The 24,310-nt window shown below is 45.0% G+C and overlaps 1 protein-coding gene across 2 annotated transcripts; it reads right to left on the bottom strand.

Annotated features, from left to right (window-relative positions):
- Positions 1-2,058: 2,058 nt before the first annotated feature.
- Positions 2,059-23,466, bottom strand: dennd3a (DENN/MADD domain containing 3a). 2 transcript variants are annotated; one of them, XM_048993678.1, is made up of 25 exons: positions 23,311-23,466; positions 17,510-17,676; positions 17,103-17,367; positions 16,306-16,421; positions 16,036-16,160; positions 15,842-15,950; positions 15,624-15,743; positions 14,239-14,457; positions 13,943-14,058; positions 12,483-12,638; positions 12,047-12,143; positions 11,139-11,236; positions 10,815-10,996; positions 9,276-9,794; positions 8,934-8,996; positions 7,956-8,215; positions 7,692-7,862; positions 7,349-7,478; positions 7,141-7,248; positions 6,075-6,214; positions 5,495-5,655; positions 5,056-5,195; positions 4,301-4,419; positions 3,349-3,486; positions 2,059-2,913 (listed from the first exon to the last, which is right to left on the bottom strand). In XM_048993678.1, exons 2-25 carry the CDS (start codon positions 17,591-17,593, stop codon positions 2,713-2,715), a joined length of 3,837 nt encoding a protein of 1,278 aa, XP_048849635.1. In that variant the 5' UTR covers positions 17,594-17,676; positions 23,311-23,466; the 3' UTR covers positions 2,059-2,712. The 2 variants fall into 2 exon arrangements, with proteins under 2 accessions (XP_048849635.1, XP_048849636.1); XM_048993679.1 differs by lacking the exon at positions 8,934-8,996.
- Between the last annotated feature and the right edge of the window lie 844 nt (positions 23,467-24,310).

Here is a 24,310-nt window from a genome sequence, read left to right as displayed (position 1 = left end):
TAGTTAATGTTATCCAAAATCCACCCACTCCTTGCGATCACTCCCCCACCCGGCAGGGTTGATATATAACAAAATGCTTACGAGGAGAAGATCTCATTAACTTTCGCGGTTTTACGTCGTGACTACATTTAGGAGCCAACGAAATATATCACAGTCTCTCGCAGGACATTATAGTCAACTAAGCATACATTTTTGGTTATGGAGAAATATCAACCCAGCTATATATTACCATCATATCTTCTTCGGCCAAACTAAAGCCCATTTGTGGAAATGTTTAATTAATTATGCAGTAAGTAATTCCAGGGAGGCATGGGAAAAATGAAGTCATTGTTTTGCTCTTTTCATCTGATTTGATAATGGAGTGTGCAACTGAAGTGATTTCAGTCCAACAGGCGACGTTTTCACTGCAAGTAGAAAACTATGCATTCCACATGGCGCACACACACCCACACACTGTGAAAAGGGTGGAGAAGCTGTGAGTTTCCATTGTGGAACAGGCACATCCAAGAGCATTTCTTCCAATGGTTCTCTAGGTAGTGCTTCGATATGTAAGTCTGGGGTCAGTGACGCTATAGAGTGGTTTCCCACAATGCATTGCTACCGCCCTCAGCATTCTGGACGAGAATGAACGGTTCGATTTGGAGAAAAAGCAAATCATGTTAATCAGATAATAACAAGTTGTTCTGATTTCCTTTTACCATCCATTTCCCAGAGAATCTAAACGCATTGGATCGCAAGTGTTATAGAATTAACAGAAATATATGTGTACAGTATAATGATTTTGTTTGACCTTCCAATCATTTAAATAAGCGGTTTTAATATCCAACGTAAATTGTGTGTTTTTATGGGACATGAACTATTAACAGTAATACGACGCCTGATATGCTTTTTGCACATGATGAAAGCCGGGCGTACAGGATCTAAATAAATATGTGAAACTTGTCAGCTCAGGACTGGCTTTCCATTTCAGACATTAGTCACATTTGCATAATCCTAAAAGCAAAGCTGCACTTGAACAGCGGAAAAGGAATTCAAGGACTGCAGCCATGCCCCTATGTCAGGCATGCTTACCAAACGGCTGAGGCTAATCGGGCTTCGTCCGTCCGAGTATTTGGTTAGAAGATCTTCGCTGGGGAAGAAAAAAGTGGAGGCTTCAAGTGTTGTGGTGACCATAAGGGGCGCTGTACATCAATGCACTAACACTGACCAATCAGTGCTCTGCTGGTGCATATAAAAACTCGAAAATAAGAATAAAATACCCCTGGTGCTGTAAGCCTGTATTGCAAAGGAAGTGTAAGAATTCGCAAATATATAAATTGGCATGTAAATAAAGGCATTCCATAATAAAAGTACTGTCCGATTTTAAATGCATTTGGTCCAGCCGAAGTATCCCCGCAAAACACTTCAGTAGAAGGTAGGTATAGAAAAATAATAAAGTAGTTATTCATAAACAGCAGTGTACTCTAGTATCAAAAGGTCTTTCTATGGTTGATGAATTTAGACTGCCTTTCTTTAATATATTCTGTAACGTGTTCTAAACCGGAAATGGGGGGATGAACGTAACATACTTTTTACCATTTCCAACCACGGTGTAAACAAGCTCACGATTGTAACGTCAAATGGTCGGTTTATTTCTGCTGGCACGAACAGCCAGGCGCTTACAGAGGCGCACTCACACCGGGGCTCCTGCGTGTCCCTCACCGCACCCCCAGGCCCGAAAACAGGGAGACGCTTTCAAAGAGTTTCACTAAGGCGGTGGTGGGCTCTCGTTACTCCCTTACTGGGAAAACATCTCCGCAAAACCAAGAGGCAGTCTTACAGAGCCTTTATTCCAACAAACTGTTTTATATTTACAAATGTATGTCTGCTCTTCCCTACTAGAAGTTAAGTCCGCACAGAATATATTCAGTCTTCAAAATGTACCCTTAAGATAGGAAAAGCATAGTTTGTACTTCCAGCAAAACTGCCAGGAATATAGAAGTGATCGTTTAAGGTTTTGCAAAAACCGGCATAAGGAGCTAATCCATGATTTTAAAAAAAAACCAATGCTCCCAAATGTGTGTTTGTGCTATTGGCTTTTAATCTTGCATACAATAATTTTTAACCTGGGAGTATCTAGTGCCCCCTGTTGGTGTACCTGAAATCTACAGGTGACAGAATACAAGGCTAATTCTAGAACACATCATAATTTGATAGGATCTGATGAATTCACTTACAGCTGAACTTTAAGCTCTCCGATAGCCTGTATTACACTACCTCCTCTCCCTAGAATTAATAAGCTAAAATGATCTTAGTGCATGTACAGTTCATACGAAAAAGTATAAATAAATGAACAAAATAAAATTTTATATGTATGTATAACAAAAGAATATAAATGACATATGCCAAAATGGCCCAAATAAAATAACTGTAGCAGGTGTGTAAACTGTATGGTAAAAGTTACTATAAAACATAGCATAAGTTTTTCTTATTACCACTATGAATTAGCTGGAAACAGTGAGGGTATTATTGTCTGAGACACTTCACTGGCTGTCTTCATTGTACGTTTTATTGTCTCATGGCAAGTCTGCGCTCTCCGCAGCGTCCAGCCTCCACGAGCAGCAGCGTTACACACTCACAAAGCCCTCTTTGGTGTGGGCTGGCAGGCATGGCGGTGCAGATGATGGACGACGGCCACCAGGTGGCAGTGTAGCCGTCGTCCCACGACCTCTTCTACTCCACCTTCCAGATGGCAACCTTCCCATCCTCACGGGCGGCGCCGCTTAGCACATAGCGGTCCTCGGCGGAGCACAGGGCCTGCACTATGTCCCCGTGCGCCACTAGCTCCTTCTCCACGCTTTGCCGCTCCGGGTCCACCACGTAGATCTTTCCCCTGGGCTTCCCTTGGCTCCGCCCCCGACAGCCGACCCACACCTGGGTTTGAACAACACAGTGTATTTGCGACTAGAGTACCACTGTGTGTAAATCTCTAAACAGCACCAGCTTGGCTTCTATGTGCTCAGTCATGGACGTTAAAGTAGCCCAAGACCGCTAGAATAGTCAGCGGGAACTTTTTCCCTGTTAAATTTCCTGTGTTTCTAGAATTCTAGGACTCCATACGTTTATTATATTTCACTTCAAGCACAGTTGGTTCATCTACAGGCCTGAAGATCAGTTAGCTAGTTTGGCATGAAGTGGGAGGAACGCAACAAAAAAGGAAAGATGGGGGAGACGTTTGGGAACCATAGAACTGAAGTACTAAGTAGATCACACCGACTCGCACTGAACTGAAGTCATGCTGTAACTTGCAGAATGCATGAATTTCAATTAGCTCTAATCTGAAGATGCACGTCTAAGCTCCATGCTCACCTGGTTCTTGACTTTGATGATGCAGTTGACGCCTGCGCAGTCCTGCAGCTGGATCTTGTGCGCGGGTTCGGAGAGGTCGCCGTAATGCCACACGCACAGCTCGCCCGCATCTGTGCAGCCAGTCCACAGCTGCTCTTTCTGCAGCGAGCCATGGGCGACGGGAGAAAGCGAGGTCGTGAATCAGCAGGCCAAGCGCTGGGCTTTTCAACATCAGCCAATGTCCTTCTCATATGGAAGGACTCCAAGTTATCCCTCACGAAGACCTCTACTGGACATCACTGTGTGCAGTGTTACTACCACTGACAGACCAAGGCTTTAAAAGCCAAAAGTCCATTTTACATTAAAACCCGGGCTATTCCTGAATATGGCTGCAGATGGTGTAGCAGTTAAGGAAATGGGCTTGCAAATGAAGCCTAAGTAAATGATTATATATTTATGGTAACACTTTACTTAAGGGGACTTTAATAATGAAGTATTTCATGCTTACTTGATATATTAATTAACTAGTGACTAAATTTTACTAATGTACTGATCCCATGGTCATTCATCATTAATCATGACAGTTCTTGTATTCCATTCAGGCAATATATTAGTCAACAGTTAACCAATTAGTTAATAATGGTATGACATCACTTGGGGCAAAAATGTATTAACTCATTTACTACTCAAGAACAAATCATGACCTAACATAGGTTTCCTCATTAAATACACAAACTGTCCTGACTGATTAATGATGAAGCACTTAGTTACTGATTAATTAATGCATTAAGTAAGCATGTACTACTACATTCATGTCCCCTCAAGTAAAGTGTTACCATAGGTGTGGCTATTTAAGAACGTTTTAAGCCTCAGATAAAATGAATAAGCGACTAAATTAACACCATGAACAGGAGTAAAAAGGACAAGCTGCAGACTTTAGGCCTGGTGAGGGGACACAGTGCGAGGCACATACCTCCGCGATGTGGATGAAGCAGCTAAAGGCTGTCGGTACACTACGGAGATCGTCAGGAAGTGACAGGCGGCGGGACACCATTCCATTCCTCTTCAGCTCCAGCACGCAGTCCCTGGCACCTGCCCGTCGGAGCGAGGGGAATTCCGTGTTAGCGGCGAGCAGAAACCATGTCACGTGCAGCGGTGAGCAGAATCGCTTCGAAACAAAATGCGCAACATAACCAGCGTGAGATTCTTGCACCGATGTACTCTCAGCCCAGCTGCGTGCGTAACCCGAAGCTTTAACGCATTTTACATTATAACAAATAAGTAGATTTGTTAAACTTAGTCGAAATACACATTCTTACAGTTAGAAAGACACAGAGCCTATACAGGAAGGCACATTCATCTGAAGTTTCAGGTACGGTAATGAAGAAAGGGCTTTATTTCTTGTACAGAGTTTTTTTTTATGATATTCAGTCATAATTTAGCACAGATTAGTTAGCTGCTCTGAAATGCGCCGCTGTGAAAAGTTTAGGAGTGGACGAGGGCTTGGAGCCATCAGGGAATTCCTGGAACGTGCCAACGCAGAGGGCCACTGCATGCCAACTCAGCAGTGCTGTCGTGTATATAACAATGAGGAGCCACTGGCTGTACAGCCCCATTGCAGTGCGGCTAAGAGAGCAGGGAATTCACCGGAATTCCCCAAAACACCCGGGGCCACTGCTGTAAGGCTACCCACAATGCTGTGGGCGTCGGTGAGGGGGCAGAACTCACAGCACCACAGCGCTCCACCCGCCAATCGAATGGACTGCAGCCTGTCGCAGGTGAGCTTGAACTGCTTCCGCGCCTGCAGCGTGGACACGTCCCAGGTGATCACCACGCCGTCGGCACTGCAGGAGTACGCCAGGGTCTGACTGCGAGGAGTGGAGATTCACAGTAAATGACACGTGCACCAGCGGATCCCGCCATGAATCATGAAAGGTCAGCAGGTTTCCCCAACTTCAGGCTCCTATAATTACTGCGTAGCACAAGGGACATTCGTTTTCCATTTCTCTTCTTAGACTGTGGGGGCAACACGACAGAATATCTTCCATACACAGGTAATTTATGACGATTTAGTTGGCCAAAAGCAGGAATGGAGAAGGGTTTCTGCTGTCTGAGACACTAAAAGTAGATTAGACATTCACAAAACTGACAGACAGTAGAGTCTCACGTGAATCTCTGGTCCTTTTCCTCCAGGGCGAAGTCCGTGACCTCACTGCGGTGCTCGGTCAGCTGCTTGTTGCATGACATGCTGTGGGTGTTGATGATGTAGATGACCGAATCCTGGGAGCCAATCCACAACTGATGCTGGTCCACTCCCAGCATGCAGTTCTGCAGATGTACAACACAGGGTTTACAGATCTGATTCTCAGCATTGGCCAGTTCAAGTGTGAACGCAAACCGTTTTACATGGCAATTCACAAACTACCACTAGAGGGAAGCAAAATCCTATATATTTGTTAAAATATACAGAACCACTGGTCACAAGGTACTTAAGCAAATATGTTAATTTAATAACTTAATTTTATACAGAAGGTTCTCAGTTTACACAAGAATTACATCTGGAAATGCAGATATTTCAAATTTCACTTATTTTTAACTGAAAAATAACAATACAACAGTAAACCTGTGTAATTCTTTTTTATTTTGACTTGCCACACAAAAACACATTTGAGAATATTTGGCATTATTGTAAACAGGCTTATTTTAAACTCTTCATGGCCCATGGCAGTGTGGCGGCCAGCCCCTACCAGGCGGGAGGTCCCCACTTGGATGGAACTGTGCCGCACAGACCAGCTAGCAGCGTCGAACACCACCACCTTTCCGTTGCTCAGGGCACACCACAGCTTGGGGTTCCCACCTCCCTCTGCGTCTGGCAGGTTCAGCTGCCCTGTGAGCAGAGAAGGGGCTATCTTAGTGAAGAACACACAGACAAGAGCCCTGACCTGTGAGCGTGGATCAAAAAAGCCCAGAGCCCTGACCTGTGAGCGTGGATCAAAAAAGCCCAGAGCCCTGACCTGTGAGCGTGGATCAAAAAAGCCCAGAGCCCTGACCTGTGAGCGTGGATCAAAAAAGCCCAGAGCCCTGACCTGTGAGCGTGGATCAAAAAAGCCCAGAGCCCTGACCTGTGAGCGTGGATCAAAAAAGCCCAGAGCCCTGACCTGTGAGCGTGGATCAAAAAAGCCCAGAGCCCTGACCTGTGAGCGTGGATCAAAAGCCCAGAGCCCTGACCTGTGAGCGTGGATCAAAAGCGCCCTCATGACTGTTCACCGCTTCCTTCAGGGAAGCACAGTGATGTGACCTGACTATCCTGGAGGGAATTTACAGCCTGAGACTGGGTCAAACCCCCCCCCAGCAGGGCCCTGTACTTTTCCAACAGTGCCACTTAAAGTTCTCCAGTGGCGGATTACTGGTCATGTGACCTTCTTGGACTACACGAAACAGAGACAGGAAATAGGGCAAGTAGTTGTAAAATAAAATATTGTAAAATTATACTTTCTACCTAGTATCACTCTAGAATCTATTTAACAGCGATTATAGAATTATTGATTCTATGATTCAAGCTTTTTCTATATAATGCGAGTCAGACCAGAGCAGAAATGCTGTTATGTCTCTTATGTCTGAGCTATTATGTCTAGTGTGGTAATCAGGAGTAGCGTATTACGCCCTTGAGAAATGGAGGGTTTTGCAGTTTTCATTGTTAAAGTCGATATTCGTTCATAAGGACACACCACTCATAGCTCCAGGCGGTAATAGGCAATAGACCCAGAGAAATCTCCGCTCTTGACCTGGACGAAGATGTGTAACTGCTCCTACCTGGAGTGTAGAGTAGGACGTCCACGGCCTGCGGAGCCATCAGGTCCAGGGAGGGGTTTATCTTATGCTTCAAGGTCTCAGAGGTAGTTTTGGGAACCATCACGGGCACTGTTTGTGGGACACCGGCCGTGAGCCATTCTGCTGGTACACGGAGGTCTGGCTGACCTTGGTAAGCACACGTCACAGGTCTCAGAAAGACAGTCTGTACCTTCCAGTTTCATTTTGTCGAAATACGCCAGCTTGGAGGCAGCGAAGATGGCCTTCTGCGACTGAAGACAGCCGACCACGGCGTCCATCAGGAGGACATTAGTCAAAGCTTGCTGCATGTATTGCGGGTCCTTAAAAAGAAATGTGATTCACGCATTTCACAGTGAGGAAGTGGCCAAAATAGAAAGGGTGCTCTTGTGTAGGGATTTAGGGAATATCCATCAAAGGATCAGAAGGGAACATTCCAACTAAACGACGAGGCGGCAAACAATGAAATTCCCATTCTTATGCTTAGTCTCTGTCAACAGCCAACACACATACAGTTGGGAGGCAAAAGCTTTTACCTTGTGGTCGTCTGCCATCTTCCTCCCGGCCCACATTTCCTTGATCATCAAATTCCACAAGTCACACTCCGACTTAAGGTTGGCCTCAAACGTCTCCTTCCTTTGGCTGCTCTTGATCTTCAGAGTCGGGATTCTCAGCAGGAGGAAAGGCGCAGAAGAGATTCTCACATCCTGCAAAAAAATTAAAAATAAAAAAAATGCATGGGAATTTGAAAGCAAAGACTGATTTCCGGGGTTCGGCTGATGACCGATGGCCTAGCCCACCTCAATGTCCCTGAATTTGGTGATCTCGATGTAACCAAGCCGGCCTTCCGTCAGCAGGAAGATCCTCCTCTGCGTCAGGGCGATCTTGCCCATGCCGTGGCTGGTTTTGACTGAGGACGACAGCTTGTAGACACACTCGTTGGTGTCCAGGTGCCCGATGACCCCAGCAGGCAGGTGAACATCTTGTGCTTCGGCCTCAGTCTCCTTCCACACGGTGTAGAAGACACGGAATACTTCCGGATCCACCTGTTTCTGCTGACCTTTCGGTGGGCAAGATGTTTATGGCACGGGGGGGCAGAGAGGGCAAATGATTAGCTGGTTCTTGGTCTTGCCAGATATTCCCAAAAGTCAACGATGTATGTACCTGCGTCTTTGACAAATTAGACTATTGTTTTAATCCATCATAAATCAACCTATTGTTTTCTTTCTGGTTCTTCACTGCAACATTTCAATTCCACTGCAGTTCCGATTCCAGCTTAAACTGTCAAGTTCCTAATGTCTTACTTTCATAACATAATGGCTTGAGGACATTTTATTTGTGTGTTTACACAGGGCATGGAGCAAACAGCTACTTACTGCAATTTAACGTGAAGTTGTCACTATTCTGTTTCCAACAGATGGGAGAGTATAGAGCAGATGGCAGCCACAGATGTAGGCATTAGACTTACTCTCTGAAGGATTAAAGAGCCGCGCTACAAACATGCTCAAGCCGTCGCATTTCTGTCTATTGCAAAGCAGCACCGTGCTATTGCATCGATTTAGCATTGTCTTATATATATTTCTTTAAGCAAGGCACGAAGCATTTTTTTTCCAATAAAACTAACAGCAGAGGCAAGCGTGTTGCAATGACTGAACAGTGACAGGCCAGACAGACAGGGGGTGCCATAAAAGAACAGCGATGCCAAATGAGGGCAGGTCCAAAGCTCTTAGGCCTGGGGGGCACAGCGCAACACAAAGCATGCCGCATGCTCCGCTTACCATTCCAAGCAGAATCAATATAAAATACTGATTGGGAAGAAGCCTTCATTGCATCGTCCGCACCTTGCCATTAAGGGACATTCAAATTAATCTGCCTGTATAGCAGTTACAGGTTAACACAGTATAAACACAACATGTGTATCTGTACGTCTGTTACAGAAACAATGTAGTGATTTAGTGGGGACAGCAAAAGCTCAACTGATCCACCAGCTACAGTTTTTAAGGAACAAAACCTGAAATGCTCCCAAACAAGAAGAGAAACCCGCAGAAATGAAACCGCATCAGCGCATGCATTAATATGCGACCTCCACTGTTACTGCTCCCCACACACCCAAAACCTACCCACGGTGAGAGCATCAAAGAGCCGGTTGATGGTCTCGACGTCCTTCACAATTCCGGACTCCTGCACGCGCTTAACGAAGTCGTCCAGGTGCATGTGCTTCTTGGGAAGCTCGAATTTCTTCACGGTGTCATCGCGCTGGCCAGACTGGTCCTTCTCGTGGTCCTTGCGGACCCTGCTGATGAGGCGCTGGAGCTCGGAGCGCCGCTCCGCCAGCACCCTCTCCTGCCGGGGCAGCGAGTCGGCCATCATCCTCACCAGCTCGCCGGGAAAGATGTCCGTGTCCATCTTGTAGAGGTTCTGGAAGTCGCACAGGGCATCCAGCCGCTTGCCCATGGTAGTATTGATGAGGCCACGCAGATAACGGTACCTCGCCAGCAGGGCTGAGTTTTCGGGAGGGACTGTCATCATGGCCCTGTCCAGGTAGCTGATGATGTCACAGTAATACAGCTGCACCCGGGGAAAATCCAGGGGGTCGGGAAAGTCAGGAAGCCTGAAGGTGGTGACGCCCCTTTGTGACGCTGTGGTGGGGGCAGCGGGACGGTAAGTCAGGAAGATATGATTATGGCCACTACAATAATATAATAACAACAAAAAAAATAAAAAATTAAATATGACTGTTGTAAATAAATTTACTATAAAAGCCTTGGGTGAATATAATGCTAATAATAATAATAATAATAATAATAATAATAATTATTATTATTATTATTATTATTATCATTATCATTATCATTATCATTAATAGTAATAATAATAATAATAATAATAACAATAACAACAATAATAATAATAATAATTATTATTATTATTACTAATAATAATTATTATTATTGTTATTGTTATTATTATTATTATTGCAGTATATAATAATACTGAGGGGCGGCATGGTGGTGCAGTGGTTAGCACTGTTGCCTCATACTTCTGGGACCCGGGTTCGAGTCTCCGCCTGAGTTACATGTGTGCGGAGTTTGCATGTTCTCCCCATGTCATCTCCCCGGGTTTCCTCCGGGTACTCCGGTTTCCCCCCACAGTTCAAAAACATGCTGAGGCTAATTGGAGTTGCTAAAAATTGCCCGTAGGTATGCATGTGTGATTGAATGGTGTGTGAATGTGCCCTGCGATGGGCTGGCCCCCCATCCTGGGTTGTTCCCTGCCTCGTGCCCATTGATTCCGGGATAGGCTCCGGACCCCCCGCGACCCAATAGGATAAGAGGTTTGGAAAATGTATGGATGGATGGATAATAATACTGATTATGGTGATGAGAGTGATAATATTTTTATTAATGATATTATTGATTATTAATATTAGCATTATTCTTAACTAAGGCTTTTATAATAAATGAACAACAGCAATAATCTTTAATATTGCATTGTTATTAATAATAATAATAATAATAATATCACTCATTTTTATTATTATTAGTTATTATTATGCCTGATTAAGGTTTTATGGTTAAATTCTTAGCCTCTCTGCGACTGGTAAGTTTCACTACATAAAACATAACAACCATACAACTGCTGGCCGGTTGTTGCCCTACCGTGCCCCCGGGGCGTGTTCCTGAGCGAGTTCTGCCGGGGGGGTAGACCCCCTGAGCCATCCTCCCCCGTATCGCTCATGCCCACTCCCAGCTTCCTGCTTAAGCGACTCTCAGGTTTGCTGTATTTCTCTGCCATTTCCTGCATCATGGGCCTCCGGGGGGAGTCGAGCATGGCCTTCATTCTGCGGGTAAGCCCCGAAGGAATCATTCAGGCATCAGGGACTCTGACTAACACCGTGAAGAGCGTCACGCCGACCATGACGGTAATTAAGTAACAAATAAATCACACTGGCTGGTTCATCCGGAGGTGGCCCCGAATCTTACCTCTGCGACCGCGTGCTCATCTCCAGACGTGTAAAAGCGTCCATCTTCCTGTTGAGACGCTCCTTCAGGAAGCAGTTAAATATGTGCGTCTCCAGAACCTTAAGGTTTCAGAGATATGGTGTCGAGAGAAGCGGCAGTGTTTTCCACAACTCAAACCATACATTTGCAAACAGGCATTGCACGAAATATTAAATAAACGCGCCGCACAACCTCAATGAACTTCCTCCCTCTTGCAGGTGGTACAGTTCACTATGTACCCAGAGAAACAGGCAGAAGAGAAGCTTCTTTCTATAAGGCATGACCTTTATAAACAGCTGACCCAGCTACACTGCCCCCGCCATACAACATCGGTGTGGAACAACTGTAATAGATATGCTGACTTATTTACCATTCCTTTACCACATGCATTCCTGCATTTACACATTCAGTAACCTCACATCCACGCTGCACATATCAGCCAGGCTGTATTTCACCATGGCCTTGTCTTACTTATGTATCCATCTGGTATATACATGACTCACTAACAAAACAGAGACAAATTCCCCATGTGTGTCAATAATTTTGGCCTATAAACCTGACCAGCTTATTTCTTATGTTCTCTGGAATTCGAGGAAGCACTTCTTTACACAGCGTGTAGTTAGAGTATGGAATAGTCTTCCTGCTAGTGTAGCACAAGCTAAAACCCTGGGTTCCTTTAAATCAGAGCTGGATAAGATTTTAACAGCTCTGAGCTATTAGTTAAGTTCTCCCCAAACGAGCCCGATGGACCGAATGGTCTCCGCTTGTTTGTAAATTTCTTATGTTCTTATGATTCTGGAGCCTCAGAGACCTCACCCCCGCCACTGACTAAGAAACTAATCGGAAGCCCAATGTCCTCACACCCCCTGAAGTGAGGGTAAAAGGAGTACCTTCTCATAAAAGGGTTGATCCCGGGGATCTTTGGACTTGAGAAACTCCTCGCTGTTAAACACTCGGTGCTCGTAATTGAGATGATCGTGAACCTCCCTGAAAATGCAGACATCCATTATGGACACCGAACATGGTGCAGTGCATCAGACCTCCCCGGGGATCCAAAAATACTCATTAAAACTGGAGGAATTGGACTCAGCTGCAGGATTCGCTAAAACAATTTAAGCCATGCGGTTAGTGAAAAATAATCCTTCACAAAGCTTTCATACTATTGACATTTCGAGCAGATATGGCCCAGGGATGTCAGAAAGCACTTTGTAAGAGATTTTACAGATTTAAGGACATAAAATGTGTTTTTCTTTGGTTCAGTTTGCTGGTTTCACAGCAACCCAAAAATCAGAAATTAAGAGACCCACTCCACATTAGGGCAGGTACCTAAAGATGTTGACCATCAGCTCTAGTGTTATCTCCTGGACCTCTGCGTTCAGGTTCTGCTGCCACAGTCTCCTCTGTGCCCTCAGGTCATTTATGTCTGTGCTGGTTGCCAGGTGACTGACGTCCAGGTCGTAGTGCATTCTCAGAGCTTCTCCCCTGCGTTGAGAGAGAATTGACCAGCTCAAAAATCTGCATTTGCATTATTTTTTAATTCTGCACAGGATGTTGGAGCTTCAACCTTCTGCGAGATCAACCGATTAGGCTTTTTTTTGATGTTGGTGAACGTAGGTTGCGGTGAACACGTTTCGGCATTAACTGTAATTTCCCCTTCGTCTTTTCGCTGCAGGGTCTTTAACCCACTGCCCTCTTCTGAAGAACAGTTGTCCTGGCATGGCCTTTCCATCACTTGGATTGACAGCTCACCAGTGGAGAAAGACAATTCTTCACAAAACGTTCACCTATGCTTTCGATCAACTTGGAGCAAAAATTTGCTTTGACACTAAAGCCAACTTATGAACAGAAACAACTTTAATTTCCTCTGTTCTATTTATGCATGCTGAAAGACGACAAAAAAAGGACTAACCAAACATCTCTGGGTAGGCTATGTAATGGTTAAATAAAACGGTTAACTATGCTTTAGTCATTTTCTTTCCTTTTTAAACACATTTGCAGACTTTTAAAATTGTAGTACTTTATTTTAAAATCGCCATAAGTACAATGGAAAGACGGATAGTAACTAAATTAAAACATCGGCCAAAAATGAAACCATTGCAGATTGTGTGAGGAGATGTGTGGAACCACCGGCCTACGTGCAAATGACTGCGGAAATTATCAGGTGAAGTCAGCGGGTCAGATGCCATCATTTGATAAAAGACAATACCTGGAAGACCGGATGAAACCCCTGATTGCCGTCTCCAAGGGCAGAGACCACAGAGATGTGAAATTAAAGCCAGCACACTAGAGCCGAAGCAGAGTTTGAACCTGAGCACCCAGAGAGTTGCCAAAGGGTGGGTGGGGGGGGGGGCTCGAGTAGCTTGTAGCCAACTGCTAACCACAGGAACTCCCACAAAGTCAGAACCAGGGAGGGAACATGAAGATCAAAGGCGAGGCTTCTACTGAAAGGTCTCTGAAGAGAGGAGCTAAACTGCTCTCTCTGCTCTAAGGAGAATTACTCCCAGCTTATTCCGAGCGACTAACACCACACTTCTGCTGTGTCTGAAGTGAAGAAGCGTGAATGAGTAAAACTGAAGGTCCCCCATTCCACATGGGAGGCCAGTCAGAAAGGCCATGGGGGAGGGGGGGGGGGCATGTGGATTTGATCAGCTTACAAGCTTAGAAGGCCATTTTCAAATCAAATCAAATTTATTGTAGATTTACAGCGCAGGAAATGAATAATCAAATAAGGGAAAAACCAGAAGAGGCTTTCTGACCCCTGGGAACCAGACACACGAGACCCTCACCGTTTTATAAAGCAGTCCTCGGCGACGAGGGGGACTTCGGGGATGCCAGTGCTGTCCGACGAGAAAGACACCACTGTCCCCTCGTCGATGTTTATTAAGATCAGGTCATCGGTTTCCTGGTGGAAATAAACAGCCAATGGGAGCCAGCCTGCTTCCGCTACTTATCTCGCCTGCGGAAATGGCGGAATCTCCCTCCATTTTTTTTTTTTTTTATCAGCAAATGCAGTTTTTGTTTCATTTTCAGGGCAAGGAGAGTGACCGGTTTATCAAAAGTCCGCCGACTGCCAGATCCTTACCGCCGCCACCTCCTCGAAGTGCCGCAGGTGGCAGCCCATGAGGAAGGCAGTCGGCGCCATGATGAAGTCCAGCATCTGCTGCGAGAGGATGGGCACGAACGGGTGCTGCCAGGTCAGCGGGCGGATGAAGAGCAGGAAGCAGTGTGCCAGCAAGGTGAGGAGGGCCCAGTCCGAGGAGAGCAGCACCACCCGCTGCTCCGTCAGCATGCTGGTGATGACCTGCTCACACACACACACACACACACACACACACACACCAGGTTACACCACACAGCAGGGCCTGCACATTTACTCTAAACGTAAACACACCACTATCCCTCTACATTCAAGTTATTACTTGATACTGTGCTTGATAAATACAATACCAATCAAAAATCTGAAAATCATTAGTTTTTGAACAAGATAACGATCCTAAGCACACCTCGATGTTATGCATTAAGTATTATCTTCTGAAAATTCCTGTTTCCAACATTTCTCCAGAGGTTCCTGGTACTTGGCCTGCATTCTCTGAAATGCCTCCTCCATAGTCTTCACAGTTTAATCAGGGCGGGTTGTTTTGAAGCCTTAAGAATAACATCTGGTCGTAAAGACATTGCTGTGATGTGGGCTGGAACACTTGAGCTTCTTGCTTAGGTTGACAGGTAGCTGCCAGTCATGAGCGGTGTGGCGTACGCCTGTGCGGCTGTGATCTGAGATGCTCTCCTGCCTTCACAAAGGCTATTTGCTTTCTAGAGGAACAGTGGTGTCCCCCTTTTTGCGATGACTGCCATTGCCTTCACCACCTGGTAGCAACCATCTTCTAGGGCTTTCTGGCTGCTGCTGGGAATGTTTCAGGCAGTCCTGACTTCTCGACCCTATCGAGCCAAGTCTCAAGCTCCTTGATGGTGGTTTAGATGGTAGCTACATCTTTGACACTGGAGTCATAGACCTCATCAAGTCTACTGACTGGTTTCTGTGTGATGATTGGAATTGCAAAGGCATCCAGGTAACAGCAGAACTTGTCCATGATCCTCCTCTTCTTCAGTACAAGGGACCTGGACCTGGCAGACTTGAAGCTCATCCTTGTCCAGTTGATGTAGACTGTGATGGAGGGCTGTCAGACATCAGACTTGGTCAGAAGGTCTCTATATTGCACCTCTGGGGCTTTATCTACCATGTTCATAGCATGGGCAAAGAGGAAGACAGGCTGTGCCATCTCTGACGATGGATTTCTCTGAAGTGTCAATGTAGTTGTTCTTCAGGAAAAGGGCTATTAGGCACCGGGACAAGATACTGAAACATATTGTGTCTTCTACATTGAGCAGTTAACACAACCAGATACCAGCCTGTCCCTACCATGAACTCAGAGCACTGAAACCCCACCACAACCCCCAAACCCAACCCACCTGGAGAAGCTGTCTCGGCTTGAAGCACAGGAAGGGAAGGTGAAGGTCTAAGTCAATGATAGGTTGCTCCTTGTCCTCTGTGGAGGGCAGGATGATTTGCAGCGGTCGGAGGTTGAACACCTGGGTGTAGGAGGGGCCGGGGGTTAGCATCGTGTATCTCAGACCTCACAGGACTCAGAAATCATGCAGGGGAACGGCTCCCCCCGGTAACACCTCACCACGTGGAGCTGACCAGGGGGGGGAATGGGAACTAGGGCCAGCCTGGCAGCGAAGTCCTTCACCATGTCCCACTCGGCCCTCCGGCACGTCTTCAGCTGAGCCATCAGGCTGAGGACGGAAACAGCGGGTGACGTTAATGCCAGATCCAAGCACAGAGAGCCATGGGAGGCTGGCAGCGGGTGGAGGAGCCCACCTTGACAGGCAGTCCCTGAGAGCATTGTAGTAGGGGTACTTGGATATGACGCAGATACTATAAGGGCAGTAGAGACTGGCGCCCTTTGGGGATGACCAGGGTCCATTCTGATATAGCGCCCTCTCCTGGAACAATTACAACAGGCACATAGTGGGTGACCTCATCCTGCCGATGACCTCAATGCAAAGCAAGGAGAAAAAACAACTCCCCCAAAAGAACTCAAAATAAAAAGAACAGAAGAAAGTAAAGGGAATGTCCCGCGATGCTTGCCTGGATTGGTTTATAGTACTGGACGACCACTCCATGGGTCCGGTTGCCGAGGACATCGGTGAAAACGAGGAAGTGGTAATGGTCTTCTTGAAAATCACGCGACAAGTGAAGTCCCTCTGATTAAAGAGAAGAGATGTGGTAAACATCCTCGTCCTTCACCGGAAGGCTCGCTATTGTGGGATTAATCTCCCGTTTTCCAGTTTCAGTTTAAGCCATGACTCCTGATTTGGCTGAATCAGAGGCATATTCAAGCAAACATGTTCCAAGCAGGGGTGGTCGATATGGCCAGAATGTCACGTCATGCTCTTTTTGGTTTGAATCACAATCCATGATAGGTTTTTAATTATTTTTCTGTCTACAAGCTAAGCGAATTGGAATGTATTGTGACATTATGGGAGTGGCTAGTAAAAACATCTGTTCGTCATACTGCTATGCTTCACGGTTTCGTGGTGAAGATACCTACGTCTGCCGATCTTGTACAATCCTGTTTCCCAAACAGTTCAGATGCTGTATAAAATTCTCAAGGAATGAATGACAACATTTCATTTTCAAAACTCTTCAGTTCCCAGACGTTTAGAGTGTTGTTATAAGTGGTGTTGCAGCACAGTGTTAAACTGTGGAACTCGCATTTCCTTCACAAATGCATCAGTTTTGTACAGGTGTTAGAAACGGCTTCCTGCATAGGGGCGCACTGCTCGACCCTAAGGCCTGCATCTTGTTTACTTCTCAAACGTGCAGTTAAATGTCACGAGAAGACCCACCATTGTTCTATTTAGGAGACTTCCTCACTGACTCACCAGGAAAGCAAAGTTGGGGCAAGGCCACCAAGTCGATGTTTATGGGCACAGTGACATCCTGCACTTCTGGGTCCGTACTCTTGGCGGAGGACTCAGCAGGCGCCGTGCCCTCGAATCTCTCCTTCTTCTTCTTGATGAAGGAGCGCCGACGTTGCACCTGAGTGAGGCCGACCTGGGGCTCCGATTCATTCTCCTTCTTCACGAAGGGAGGGGCGTGCACCTGCAGGACCTCGGCCTCTAGTAGGGGGAGCTCCCTCTCCCTCCCCTGAGAAGCGAGCACCACATTAATAATCTTGCAGATGACTATGCAGCAGATGGAATGGCGGTAAACCATTAATAAATGCTTGTTTAAGAAAGTACATTTTTAAGAGAGGAGATTTGACTTATTCCCCCCCCCCCCCGTTTACCTCACATATGTCTTTAAGCCTGTCGCTAGAGGCTCCGACCACCACGCAGACTTCCAGAAGACCAGCGGGGAGGAGGTCTGCCATCAGAACGAGAGAGCTGAGCCGCCTTCACCGGCCCCCCCTGGACCATGGCCTCGCTCCTTGTGGGTGGAGAGCCAGATGTGTACCTGATGGTAAGAAGAAGGCTTGTGATGAAGGGGCCTATGGTAGACCAGTCAACCGTGCCATATGAAAAGCAGAAAGGCTGGGGTGTGTCATGTGTCTGGGGTGAAGGGACCAAGATGAAAACCAAGAACAGCTGTTCACAGATGGGAAACATGCCAAGTTTCACCAGCCCTACCAGTTAGTAAGTCATTGACTAAATGCTATAGCAACTAAAATAAATGCCTTAGAGTTTGCACTTTCTGAAGGAGTCAAAGTCTAGTGAAGTTTCATTCGCAGATGCCCGGTGACTTGACATTCATTTAAACGGCTAGATCCGTATCCCATGATCCTTTATTTTCATAAATTCTGTACCACCTGCAGTTTCCGTTTGGCATCAAATTCAGAATACTGGACTTTTTATTAGGAGGCGGGACGTTGTTAGAGACACGCTTGAGTCCAGGCTGAGCTCAGGTCCCACGTTTAAGACAGCAGCAGTGGGTGTGCTGGTAGGACCTGTCTTACCAATAGCCTCATATCCAGACATAAGAAGCCAACAAAACATAACAAACCAGTACAAAATGGAATTTTACTGGGTTTCTTTTTTAATTGTGAACTGGAACTTTGTTCATTCATCTTTATATACTGTGTTGCTGAAGCACAAAATCATTGTTCCTCTGCCGTCTATGTTTTGATTGTCTTCTTCCCACATACAAAACTCACCTTTAAAAATTCCAGAATACAGTCTAATGCAGTCGTTCTCAATCCTGTTCCTGCCCCCCCCCCCCCCCCCACCATAATGTTTCCATTCCAACCCTGCCTTAATCAAGGTTTATATGGTCCTTATTAGGCCAATAATGTGGCAGTTGAAAGCAGTGTGTTTTGGAATGAAAACGTTCTGGCGCCGCCCAGAACAGGACAGAGAATTCTGGTCTATCGCAAGTGCGAGTCTCATGATGATTAATGGTTACGACGCGAGTACGACAACGGTAAGTAGATTTTGGCGGTCTCTGTTTTATTCCTTGTCAGAAGATATCATGAAGATGCAACGTCTCACTCTGATTTGAGCCGTTACAGCCGGGATAGCCGGGACCTCATTTGCCGAAAAAAGCCACAAAAAACAAACCTTTTGAATAGGTCATGCCTTAGAAAAGTACAGAAAAAGAATTTAGCTGTGATGTTCTAAGATCACAGTAACCTAAAGCAGCTGTTATATTATTTAAATCCAGATCTAAATCCGGATCATGCAAGTTGCAGCAAAAACTTTAATTCTTCATGCAAATAAAGTTTGCCTAATTCATAATCATTGTCCAAACAGGCAACAGGCCACCAATTATGTCATTTAGTAAGATCTTCTTTTAGTTTCGGAATCGAGATAAAACATACTCTAAGCCTGCGTAGGTGGAAAAGCGTCTTCATTAATCCCATTGGCTCCTTTCACCTGTGGGCCCCGCATGGGCGAGAACCTAAACACTGCTGCTTCCCTGCGTCACAAGGCCTTCCCACGTTTGGCATGTGGCATCGGCGCAAATGGCCTGCGGCATAGAGCTGCGAGGGAGGGCGGAGCGGCTTACCGAATAACCCAACAAGGGCAGTGGCAACACTGGTGGTTGCTGTTACTGGGGGGGGCAGTTAAGCCTGTGTGCCTGTAATCACAAGGTCACCGGTTCAAACCCAGCCTCAGCGCGTCTGCGGGTCCTTGAGCAAGTCCCTTAACCCCCAGCTTCCTGGGCGCCGCTACGGGTGGCTGCCCTTCACGGACAACTTACTCCACAAAGAGCAAGCTGAGGGAGGCGTAAAGAAGACAATTTCCCCACAGAGAATAATAAAGTATCGATTATTATTTACAGGACGACAGGGATAATTTGTCATCATTAAAGTAAAGGGAAATACAGGCGATATCACTTTTTCTTCAGCACTCAATACGTCTCAATCTTACGCCTCAAACAGCTGATATCGTAGTATTGGAAATGCAACGGGAATGCAAAGTTGCGGCGCTTGCCAGTGCAATTAGCACAATAGCATTTTTTTTTTTTTAAACGCAGTATGACATCTGCGCTATACACTTTTCCACAACACCTTCATTTAGTCGCAGTAAAAGGTAAAAAGGTCCAGATTTTTGGGGATTTCCACCTGAAAATTGATTATTTAATATACGCTGCATTAAAGCAACGTTAAGTAAATGTGTAAAGGATGTTCATGCAAATGCACAAGTATAAATAGCACTAAATGAGGAAAAAGAAAAACCACAAAAGGTTTAGCAAAGACATCTGTTCAACTCTACATTAAGACTGATTTTAATACTTAAATGGCTTGGTCTCTGACTTTGTTTAATTGCTCTTTAGGCAAACAAAAACAGTTTGATTTACAGCCAGCTATCAAACATTGCACTCCATCATGTCAAGCATGGACCTGTGAATTTATACAAGGTCAAAACTGCATAGAGGCCATAAAAGGTTCACAGCCTTTTTAAAAGTGAAGCTGAAGTTGCTGCTGGACATGGAGGTCATACGAATTCCTAAAAGGTTCCCATATCTTTTTACACACAAATATGTACCTTTGAATCATTTTCCTAAAATAAATTAGAATGTAAAATGTTTTGTGTCACCCGTTTAATTGGATTCACTCTGCGGTTCTAGGACTGTCATGTTTTACATCACATTTATTCAGAAAGAGAGATAATTCTATAGGGTTCACAAACTTTTCAGCGCCGCTATAACTTTCTGTATAACTTTTCCATTTGCGGCAATTATTGTGCTTAAAATGCTGGAATGTAAAAGTGAGAAAATAGAAGTGGTTTGTTAAACTGGAAGTGATCACAGTGTTTGCAGGTTTTCAAAAATATGCATCTGAAATTACTACTGGTAAAAAGGAAGTAGTAGACCCCCCCCAAAAGAGAACAGGAGCCCCTATATCATCACATGGATGACACCTGCATAGACTGAAGTGCTCTAGTTCAGCGTGTCTTAACCCAGTCCTCGGGGAGCCCTAGTTGGTCCGTGTTTTTGCTCCCTCCCAGCTCCCTTCCAGACAACCCACATTTTTGCTCCAGTAGGGAGCTGGGAGGGAGCGAAAATGTGGACTTTTTGTGGGTCCCCAAAGACCGGGTTGGGAAACACTGCTGTAGATCATACACAGAAAAGCACCCGTTAAACAAAACCGCACAGCAGCACAATCGCTGGAAGCTCATTCTTAAATTTCACACACTTAACTCATACAGCGGAGGGAGTTTTTGTCTCCCCCAGCACCCCCACCGCCCCACCTAACATATTGCCAGGGACACGACCTGCAAAAGTCACCCCAAAAATGAATAAATAAACAAACAATCAAACAAGCAGATAAATAAATCAGCACGACAGGTATGATCCCCCCCCCCCTCACCCAAACAATGCGCCAAAACAAGACCAGCGAGTCAGAAGACCTGTTGACTGCGGTCCAGGAAGTGAGTTCCGTGAATGGCTCTCTCTTATCAGAGGTCATAAAGAATTTGTCAGGCCAGAGAGACCGGCTTTCGCCAAACGAACAGCAAGCCTAAACTTTGACCGGGAGTGGGTCTACGACCTACAGCAAATCTACACAGACAATCAGTTTCTATATCAACATATAACACAATATATCAAATAAAAATAGCAAAACGTAACAGTAAAATTTTCCCGATTAAAAAACATGCCGAAAACATGAAAATAAACAGTAATAACACCAGGCAACTTCTGCTCCCCTCCCACTAGAAGAACTAAACAGAGCTAAACGGAAAATATATTCTATTATTTACATTTAAAAAATAATAGTCTTGACTAAAAACCAATGGATTTTTTATGCAGCGTAAAAAGGAAATCTGACACACTGATACGCATGGGCTGAACTGAAACCAATCACTTCAGCAGACTGAGAGTAAGAAGAAAAGGCCATTAGCCTGTCTTCCAGGATAGGAAACCCGCAGCCCTCATTTGTCACTACGCTGATACTAAGCCTCGTTTTGTTTGGCGGAGCGTTTGTCGCTGCGTTACATAAGCGAATAAAGAGATGACATCTCACAACATGTGAAAAACGAGTTTGGTTTCATAACATTCACCACAAAGAAAAAAAAAAGTTTACACAAATTCATACCTGTAACACTACTCATAAAATTTCGTGCGGCTACAAGTACATCAGCACAAAAATCGTGCATTTCTACACTCGACAATAGTTTCACTGAAACAGAAGCAAATACCATTTCCAGTAAGGTATTACTGCCTAACTTATTCCACTGGCTTATCAAGATTCCAGCCATCGAACATAATGTAAATTCACCAAAGGGCTCACTGTGATAAGAAGACAATGTACTATAATTAATATCCAAATCTGTGTTTATTGATACAAGCTCAGCAGGTACTGGTGTACACTCTTTAATTCAGGTTATTATATAACACAGACACAAAAACATGTGTGTTTGCACATCTGTTTTGATAAAAAACAGATATTTGACTATGGTCTTGTACAAAAGGACATTTACCCAGTCCCTTGCACGCATGTCTTAGGTAAGCGTCATTTAAGCTTATAAAACAGACCCTTTGCGGTTCTTCGTGCTGAGGAAGGAGGGAGGAAAAAATGTTGGAACCGGATGCTGTTTATGACTGGCCGTAAGCTCACCACGCGCAAAGTGTGTGTTTTGTAAACTAAAGAAACATAGGGAGACAGTGACTCGTTATCTTTACACTCCCATCCAATCCATTGTGTAGACCAGCCTTTTGTTTTATGCCCCCCCCCCAAGAACCCCTCACTTTTGCCCATGATAAGCAGCCGAAACACGAGAATATGAATTTACTTTTCTTTTAGTCGTTTACGATGGAGTTCATTCAAACAGCCCGCAGTCACCGTCCGCACAGCGAGCAGCCTCCCAGCATGGAGCATGTACATCTGTTCCATATTAAAACTGGGAGCCACATCATTTAACCGGAATCCATTTCCTCCCTTCCTGAATAACTGCATTTTAAGCACGTATTCCACAGGTAATGGAAAAGGGAAGACAGTGCATTCATTCACAGTGCCTCCTAAGTGTTACAAACAGCTAAAGGAACAGTTGGTATCTGTAGCTGGTATAAATAGTTTTGTATAAACATATAGGGTGACCATATTTTGCTTTGCAAAAAAGAGGACAGCAGAAGCAGGATGCAAAGAAAGGCGACTAAGCAACGCAAATACACACATAAAGTGTAGTGACGGTATAGAAAGCAAATGTCAACTCGAAGCGAAGCGAAATTCCTGACATTTCAGGCGTTTTTAGGTCCCAATAAAGAAGACAAGTCCGGGGAAAAGAGGACGTATGATCATCCTATACATACGAATCAATGTACAGTGTCTCTATACAAAACACAATGGCATCATAATTTCCAACTAAAGTTTGAAACAAATCGTTGCCTTTTACAAAACGGGACCCCACCGATCTAATGCCGCTGTGTCATACATTGGAAGACATGTCCTTCATAAATCACATTTGCGTTCCTCTGACTTACGCCTACTGGATTACAGGCAACCGGGCAAAATCATAGAAACATGAAATAAGGTGCATGTTGCTGTTGTGTTACCGATCCTAGCTTAAATCTAAATTGCCACCAGAATAATAATCTGGATTCCTCTTAATGCTGTAACAACGCTCAAACTTAAGTCATATAATTGATTACCTGTTTGCTATGGTTTCCTCGGCGTTAGGACCTGGAAACAGGCGGAGAGGAGAAGCAGAAGAGCCCCCGGTCAGTATGAGACGGAGCCGCTCCGCTCCGCACAGCGCTGCGCTGCGATACGATGCGATGAAACGCGCTGAACTGCCTGCGCTCTGCGCTCCTTCCTGTATCCGTAACCTGCGCAGACCCACCCACTCAGGCCACGGCAAATAAGCCACTCCGGCTCACCCTTAAAAACCTGATTGCATAGTAATCTTACAATGCTTAGATCACGGGCTGGATATTTACAGCTTATTATGGTACATGATGAGACATGAAGGAATCTGAGTTTAATAGTTTTTGGAAATAGGACATCAGAAACTACCGGCCATGCGAGGCGGTGATACTTTATGAGATACTTTGCTGCCATCTGCTGAGTAAATAAGCGGAGTGTTGCCGGGTTTTAAACGCTTGAATTTTTTACAAGTTTGAAACTTTTAAACGCAATATGCGTTTGTTATGTGTCTGGGCGACTATCGTACTCAGTATAGAAAGCTTATTTTGTTTGTATGATATAATTACATAATGCGCAGAATATGTATAAATACTTCTGCGCATTCTGTGTGGTTTTCCTCTATCTTCAGTCGGCATGTGCTTGTGTAGCGACGCAGGCTGCGGATGTCAATCAGCTGCGTCACCGTGACGACGACACACAAGGTCACACCCACTGCGTATTACTAAAAATAGCTGAAAAATGGCAATTCTGCACAACTAACCGTGAGATCGTTTTTCAAAAGTCTGTGCAAGATTATACCCCGGTGGAAAGACCATTGGAAAGTCCAATTTAGCAGTGCTCAAGCAATATCATAAGTGAATAGCGTACTGTCTATATGTCATTCAGAAACTAATATTAGATCGCAGTTCCTAAGAGCAAAACTAGCATTATCTGTTGATATATCCATCATCTACAGGAGTACACGTTTAAAAAAGCAGGAAGACAATTATCTTAACAATTAACAAG

The sequence above is a fragment of the Brienomyrus brachyistius genome, chromosome 23 (assembly GCF_023856365.1).
Source record: "Brienomyrus brachyistius isolate T26 chromosome 23, BBRACH_0.4, whole genome shotgun sequence".
NCBI classification, from domain to species: domain Eukaryota; kingdom Metazoa; phylum Chordata; class Actinopteri; order Osteoglossiformes; family Mormyridae; genus Brienomyrus; species Brienomyrus brachyistius.
Note: the sequence above shows the minus strand (reverse complement) of the source record. Positions and strands in the feature narration are given on the sequence as shown.